The sequence below is a fragment of the Trichosurus vulpecula genome, chromosome 3 (assembly GCF_011100635.1).
Source record: "Trichosurus vulpecula isolate mTriVul1 chromosome 3, mTriVul1.pri, whole genome shotgun sequence".
In the NCBI taxonomy this organism is placed as follows: domain Eukaryota; kingdom Metazoa; phylum Chordata; class Mammalia; order Diprotodontia; family Phalangeridae; genus Trichosurus; species Trichosurus vulpecula.
This window is the reverse complement of record NC_050575.1, coordinates 27,694,903-27,702,807: the sequence shown is the minus strand read 5'-3', so window position 1 is coordinate 27,702,807 and position 7,905 is coordinate 27,694,903. Positions and strand designations below refer to the sequence as shown.

The 7,905-nt window shown below is 41.5% G+C and overlaps 1 protein-coding gene across 1 annotated transcript; it reads left to right on the top strand.

Moving 5' to 3' along the window:
- Positions 1-4,431: 4,431 nt before the first annotated feature.
- Positions 4,432-6,760, top strand: CDKN2AIPNL (CDKN2A interacting protein N-terminal like). Its single transcript, XM_036748476.1, has 2 exons — positions 4,432-4,670; positions 6,703-6,760. The coding sequence occupies exons 1-2, from the start codon at positions 4,432-4,434 to the stop codon at positions 6,758-6,760; spliced, it is 297 nt and encodes a 98-aa protein (XP_036604371.1).
- Positions 6,761-7,905: the final 1,145 nt, after the last annotated feature.

Below are 7,905 nucleotides of genomic sequence, written 5' to 3'. Positions count from 1 at the left end.
ATTATCAACCTAAAGGGGGCCTGATAATAATAATATAGCACCTACTGTGTACTAGGCACTATAAAAGACACTTTACAAATACCTCATTTGGTCCTCACAACAACCCTGGGAGGTAGGGGCTATTTTTATCCCCATTTTACAGAGGCAAGCAGAGGAAGTATCTTAAGGCTATATTTGAATTCAAGTCTTCTGGACTTCAGGCCCAGTACTCTAACCTGGTGCGCCCCCTAGCTGCCCCAGAACACCACATCTGATGCTGAAGTACTGTGGTTGGGTTTTGTTGCTTTCCATTTTATTTCCCTTTTAAACGCAGGTGCTTTTGGAAATATTCTGGAAATGGGCAGATTAGTATAAAACTGCTTCTTTACTTCATTTACCTATCTTAGGTGTAATTTTTTCTTGTGCAGAAGAAAAGCATACATTTCCTTTTTTAAAAAACAGCTATTAACAACTCAGATATTCAAATAAAGGAAAAAAGTGCTAATTATACACAACCCTCTAAATTTCTATCATTTACAATATAAGAAAAGAAAAAGAACAAAGTTACTGAATTAAGTTTAACAAGATAATAAACTATTTCCCACAGATATTTCTAAGCTTTCATCATCAATTTATCTTTGATCTTCTTTATTTCATCTCCTCCTCCTTTTTATTATTTGTGATCTGTATCTGATCTTTTGATAGTTTGGGTATTTTGTGTTTTTGCAGATATCCCTCAATTTCTTTTGTGTTCTCACTTTTGTTGGCATATTACTATACAATATGCTCTGATTAGCCTTTTTATTTCTTCTGGTATTATTATTATTTTACCTTGCTCATTGGCTATTTTATTGATTTGATTTTCTGCCCTCTTCTTTTTAATCAGATTAGCTAAAGGTTTATACATTTTATTATTCTTTTCAAAGAACTAGCTTTTAGTTTAATTTATCATTTCTATGATCTTTTATTTCCAATTTATTTCTTCTCTGATTTCTAATATTTGCTCATTTCTGCCTTATTTTAGATTTGTTTATATGTTGGCTTTCAATTTTTAAAATACATATTTAGTTTATTAATCTCTTTTTCTATTTTCTATGTTTATAAGAATATGATTTTTCATTTGAGGACTGCTTTAGCAGCATCTTAGTAATTTTAATAAATATATCAAATATAATATAAATATAAAATAATTTTATAAAATGTATATATTTTATATTTTTATATATAATATATAAATAATAAAAATATATACATTATTTTCATTTTCTTTCACATAATTATTGTTTCTATAATTTGTTCTTTGACCAATTAATCATTTAGGATTTCATTGTTTAGTCTATCTCTGGAGTAGCAGTAGCTGTCCTGTGTTCATCATTTGAAACTGAAGTGTTTAAAAAGATAACTGTTTAAGGGGTTACTTGGCAACTAATCATCAAGTGCCTTTCTGTTGACCAGGAATTGATAAACCAGTTTAATGCCATCATGATGAGTGAAGGATAGACTAAGGATGATGTGAAACGATAGCCAACTGAGGCAACACCTTTTTCAACAGCTAGCAATCCAGTGGCAATGGTGGCAGCAGCCAGTAACCCACATTTTTAGTAGTTGGTGAGCCAGTAGCAGTGTTGAATAAGTATTTATGGAGGCAAGTATTTATGGCAATACATATTTATGGAAAACAGACAATAGGCCTAAAAAGGGACTCAGTATGGAAAACTTTTAGGGGGTACATCCTCTTCCACCTAAAGAACCCTTGGAGTTCTGGCTGGCACATGCCTTAGAAGTAACGCAGATGCACGGATGATTAACATGGGGAAATATAGAGAACTAATATATATCCTCAAGGTACTTGCTTTTGAGCTCACTCAGTCTTTGAGGATGTAGCACCCCTAAGGTTTTGGTGCTTAAGAGTGTTCAGGTTCTAGATAACTAATTTAATAGCTCAGAACAGGTGGCATATACAGGATATTTATATCAGGTCTCTTTGATACCCACCAAAAGGAGGGGGTAAAGACCTCTAAATTTTTTTTCCACAGTTGGAAAGACAGGTCCAGAGGATTGTAATCAGAGGAGCAAATGGACAATGTCAGATATATCAACTCTAAGTAACTGATAAGTGGAGTCAAAATGATCTCCCAATTATTTAGGGTTGATCTATCTGGTCAGGAAATAGAGGAAAGACAGTGGACAGAGAGAGGGGCTGGAAGCACTATAAACCAGTCCAAGATAGTACCTAGGACATATTCTAGATATGAACCACCAATACCAAAAGAGACTCTGCTTCAGCTTAATTAACCTCACAAATGAAGTTCAGCCAAAACTGCTGAACCTCTGAACAAACTAGTGAGTTGAGACACTTCTCCCAGAGAGTGAAAAAGAGATTAGATGTCAAGATTTTGGAAACAGCATGGAATACAGCCAAAAAGACTAAGTTGCCTTCTGTGACAACTATGGACTACATGTATGATAAACGTACTGAATAGAATAATACAGAATTAGTTTTTGCAAAGATTGAATTCCCTGAATCAACAGTAATAAGTGATGATTAGGATGAAAGAATGAAGATGCCCCATGTTTCCAAAAACTATAACATCAATCCCAACATTCTTTTCTTGATCCTTTCTTTCCAAGATCCAATGTTTCTAGACTCCATGCAGAGCTGATAAGAGTGAAGAGGTTCCTGATGTGCTGCATAGCAACTCCTGAACGACAATTATATTCCAATAATTTTATGAAGGTCACTTGAACCATACACATTCAGGAACTGGCCTCTAGAAACTGAATGAGGACTACCCATACTTTCATTATGTCACAATGAATCTAGAATCCCTAAGAGAATCTACTATGGCCATGAGAAAGTGAATACCACAACTCTTGTCTGCCTTGACCCAGAAAACATCTCCGGATTTTCGGCATTGATTTAAATAAACGCAACCTATTCAAAGTACCAGCAGAGTGCTGCAGACAGCGAGTAGGGTCTCATTATCTGAACACCTTGACAATCCATGCAATCTGCATATAGAGCTTTACAGGAAAAAGAAAGAGCTCTTCTCAAATGGCTTAATTTTTTTTTTCAGTGAAATATAAGGTAAAGTTCTCAGCTGAGAAGGTCAAGAGAGAGTTATGAGAGGTTGAAGAAGGATGAAAACGTTTCCTTCTTCACCCCTGGGGTTTGCTTGGCAAGGAGAAGGACCACTTCTCATGAGATAAAGATGAAGAAGATAGTGGGGGAAATATTTGATTGATATAAGAAAGAATGAGACCTTCTTGTCAAGGCATAAGTGATCCGATTCCACCTCATCTCCCTTGGGCCCACTCTCTCTTATCTTCATTCTCTCCCTGTCCACTGACAGCTTTCCTACTGTCTATAAACATGCCTATGTCTCCTCCATCCTCAAAAAAACCCCTTCACTTGATCCATCCACCCCCACTAGCTCTTATCCCATATCTCTCCTGCCTTTCATGGCTAAACTCCTTTAGAAGGTCCTCTATGACTGATACCTCCACTTCCTTCTCTCTCACTCTCTTCTCAATTCTCTGCAGTATGGCGTCCAACGTCATCATGCAACAGAAACTGCTCACTCCAAAGGGACCAAAGGTTTCTTAATTCCCAAATCTAATGACCTTTTCTCAATCCTCATCCTTCTTGACCACTCTGCAGCCTCAGCAACTTGATTCTGTCTTCTCTCCAGGTTTTTGTGACACTGTTCTCTACTGTTTCTTTCTCTGACTCCTCTGCTGGATCTTCCTTAGTCATTACCTCCTTGCTGTTCCTCAAACCCAACATTCCATCTCCTAAGTCTAGGCATTTTCATTTAGCAACCCTGTCTTTCTTTGAGTCTCAGCTAAAGTCTCGCCTTCTGCAAGAAGCCTTTGCCAGTCCTCCCTAATCTTAGTGCCTCCTCCCCTTTGTTGATTATCTCCTATTTATCCTTTCCATTTCTTCTTCTCCTCCTCCTTCTCCTTCTCCTCCTTCTCCTCCTTCTTTCTTCTTTCTTCCTCCCTCCTTTCTAGAAAGCAAGGGCTGGTTCTTTGCTTATTTTTTTTTTAAGAATGCCTGGCACGTGATGGGCGCCTTAATAAATGCTTGTTAACTGGACCTGAGATGACCAGGGGTGACATTTGGGGTGTTAACAGTCAAGGTGACACAGAAGAGGGACACTTGGAACACTGACACCCCGGGGAGGCCCTGGGGAGATGACGCTGGAAGGTCGCACCAGTGACATCCACAGTTCAGGTTCTGAGTCACTTCCTCCTCCCCGCGGGCGGATGACTGATGACGTGTTTGGGTGCCTCAGGACGCGCGCCCGGCAGGTCCTCCAGAGCAGTCAAGGCGAGCGCGGCCCCCACGCAGGAGCCTCTCTATCCCGAGGGCGGAGGCGGCACGGTGCACTCTGGGAAGGTGGCTGTCAGGCAGGCCGAGTTGTGGTTTTGGTGGTGTTTAGGAGCGCGATGGTTGGGGGTGAGGGGACATCAGCCGCAGTGGAGGAGCTGGTGAAGGGGTCGGGGCAGGTGGCCGAGTTCGCCGAGCAGTTCCGCGCTTACTCAGAGAGCGAGAAGCACTGGCAGGCCCGCATGGAGTTCATCCTGCGCCACCTGCCACATTACCGGCATCGGCCCGACGGCGGCAGCCGCCTGGACCAGCCGCTGGCGCTGTCCATGGTGTGGGGCCACCCCCTCTTCCTGGGCTGCGGGTGCCGACCCCTGACCCTAACCTCTGACCCCGGGACCACCAGCCCAATCCTGACCTCTGACCTCCTCCGTGCCTCCCTGTCCGTGGCCTAACTTCTAACCCCAGGATCACCAGCCCAATCCTGCCCTCTGACACCCCCCACCCCTTAGTCTGACGTCGGGGCCCACCGCCCCAAGCCTAACCTCTGAAGCCCCTCATTCCTTACTTCCTTCTCAGAGCCCACCCCCCCCCAGTCCATTCCTTGACCCATAAGTCTGCTGGACAATCCCTGGCCATAAGTGATGGAGGGGGAATGAATCCGTAACCCGCCCCCCTCGTTCTTCAGTGCCCTGAGGGTGAAGCTACGCTGGAACCCTTCTTAATTCCCTAAATCTGTCCTCACACACCTGCGGCCCCTTGAGTGTTGGGTAGTTCCGTGTGTCCAGACCTCCAGTTCCATCCTGCTCCACCAACCCTATTGTATTAGACTTTTCTCCTGGCCTCTAACTCACTGAGCTCCTTGACTTCTTCTCTATGAGCGTCTCTTGGTTGGGGCCTTTTCCCAATGACCTCTTTTTCTATGCCCATCTCATAGGGTTTCTCCTCCTACCTCTCCTTAGTCATTATGACGTGGAGAGAATCTTGGATTGGAAGGTGAGAGACTTGAGTCTTAGCTCTTTTCCTTCCAGTAATTTGCTGTATGATCTTAGATTAGACCCTTTCCCTCTCTGAGGTCTTCTCTGTAAAGTGAAGGATTTGAACCAGATCAGGGACCCATTTGACAGTCTGGTGAAGCCTGTAAATCCCTTCTTAGGATAATTGTTTTTAAAAAATAAATAATTGAAGGAAATGCTAAATTTTAATTAGATGTAAATGAAAATAAAGATGTAATTTTTTCCCTTCCACGTCCATGGATCCCCTGAAATCTGTGCATAGATTCCTTGGGGGTCCGTGAACTCTAGATTAAGAACCTCTGAACTAGATGGTCTCTGAGGTTCTTTTCAGATCTAATAGTCTGTGAAAATCTTTTTTCAATGAAGATAAAACAGCTTTGCCTTCTCTTAATATTATATATACAATATTCATTTCCTCTCATTGTCCTGCTCCTTCTTCATCATTGCCTTTCTGACAAGGTATTGAGAACAGACATGGAGTACCTATCTGGCCTGGTTTCATTCCTGGAGAAGCCTGGGTCCTTCCATCCCCCAACTTATGAAAATGGGGATCTTTATTTAACATGCAGAACCTGCTAGTTGTGCCAAGCATATAAAAGCTATAGCCACTCCATTTAAAAGGCTCCTTTCCTTCATGGGGGAGTAAGTAGCGAGGACTAAAGAGTCTGCTTACAAAGCATGTTACTGAGAAGGACTTCAGAAATGACAGTGAAAATAGCTTCATATGTATGATTGTTAAATAACATTAGGTCTCATTCTTGACCCCAGTACTGTTTTTACTATCAATCAAGGACTTCCTCTGTCTCCAAGCCTGCCTGATCACACAGCTTTTCCTAGCCCAAGCCACTACCTTGTACTTATAGACTTACAAGTACAAAGCTACAGTGGACCATAGGGGTAGGGTTAGTGTAGAGATGAGAAGAACTCGAAGATCTTTAGGTCAGGGCTGGAAGAAGTACACATCCTTTCTGTTTCTGTGTCTCTGATGAAAACCTTTACAGGGTCAGAGATTGTCACTTCTATGTAGTAGTAGCCAGTGTTGAACAAGGAAAAATGTCAAGTTTTCCACGTCCACCCTTCCTAAGCTCTGAAAAAATAATCTTTTAGTTTTAATATCACTTCCAAAGTAAAGTGTATTTTACATATCTAAATCCTGAAACATCTGCTTATTCATATCCTATATCTTCTCTGAGTACCTTTAAGCACAATGAACAGTTCTTAACCAAAATATCTTCATGCTGCCATAGTTAATGTGTTTTCCCCACAGCATCAAGGCGGTTTGCTGAGAGTTTTACAGTCCGGTGTCCTGCAATATCATATTAACACACAGCTACAAGTGACTCTTCATCCCAAGCCATTTACCCTACCTTTATTGTACGGTTACAACAAGGAACTTTTAGACAAGGTAATAGAGATGGCTGATGGATCAAAGTAGAAGATCTGCCACAGTTTAAAACCAGAGATGAGTTAATTAAAAAGGTAAATATAGAATATTTCAGTGTTCAGTCTCGGTGATGATGTTGAATTTAACTGTTCATGCCTTCATGATGTCTAGAATCACTTTTACAACAATGTAATATGTTTAAGAAAGGAACACTTCCCCCCTTCTCCCTCTCCTTCCTATCCCTTTGTCCCTCTCTCTCTCCCTTTCTCTCCCTCCCCCCTCCCACCCCCATATTTCCATCTCTGATTGTCTCCCTCTTTGTTTCTGTTTCTTTGTCTCTCATTTTTAATGCTCTTGTCCTCTACCCAAAAGGACTAAGTACCTGGATTTTTATTTCCTTGGCACTGGCATTTTCCTACTAGATCCTTTTCCTACTAGATCCAAAAAGTGGACCAGAGGACAAATGCTTTGGAGGCTAACAAGCAAACAGCACCTGTATTATTTGTTCGAGAGCATTTTGCTTTGAACCTTTGGATTTATTTAATTGAGTAAATGTTGGCTAAAATGATGCAAAAAAATAGAAATTGATCCTTTGTTTGGAAAACTATTATTTACCCTCGGGTAAGCCAGAGTTGTGTTTCTTTGATGGCAGGTGAGAATATAGATGCGGGGTTATATACAAGTTCCCTAATAGTTTGCTATTCATCAAGGTTGCACACAGGGGCAGGCAAGCTGAATATTTCCTTTTTTTTAATTTTTGGTGATGCAGTCTGGGTTAAGTGACTTGCCCAGGGTCACACAGCTAGTAAGTATCAAGTATCTGAGGTTGAATTTGAACTCAGGTCTTCCTAGCTCCAGGGCCAGTGTTCTATCTTCTGTACCGCCTAGCCTCCCCACATGTGAGCTGAATATTTCACTGCTCATTGATCAGTTAGAAGTGTGCTTAGAAGTTGGCATAGAGTAATAAAGAGAATGGTGAAGAACCTTGGGGGACTGAAACTTTTCAGCCCTTCCTCATAAATGAGCCTCAGAAACAGAGGAAGGAGACTTCTCATAGACTTCATTATTGACAAGCAAGCAGCCCATATCCATGCCCTCACTAAGTCTTGTTGAAGCATTTGGGATGACCAGGAGGAAAGTGGACCCACAAATTATTCCTGCCAAGTGAACAGGTAGGAAACCAAGGATAGCAGTAG

What these genes read in the sequence shown, in the direction of transcription:
- CDKN2AIPNL (XM_036748476.1), top strand. Translation starts at nt 4,432, where the DNA reads ATGGTTGGGGGTGAGGGGACATCAGCCGCAGTGGAGGAGCTGGTGAAG. An exon ending in CACCCCCTCTTCCTGGGCTG is followed by an intron (nt 4,671 to 6,702) that starts CGGGTGCCGACC and finishes ACCTTTATTGTA; the next exon opens with CGGTTACAACAAGGAACTTT.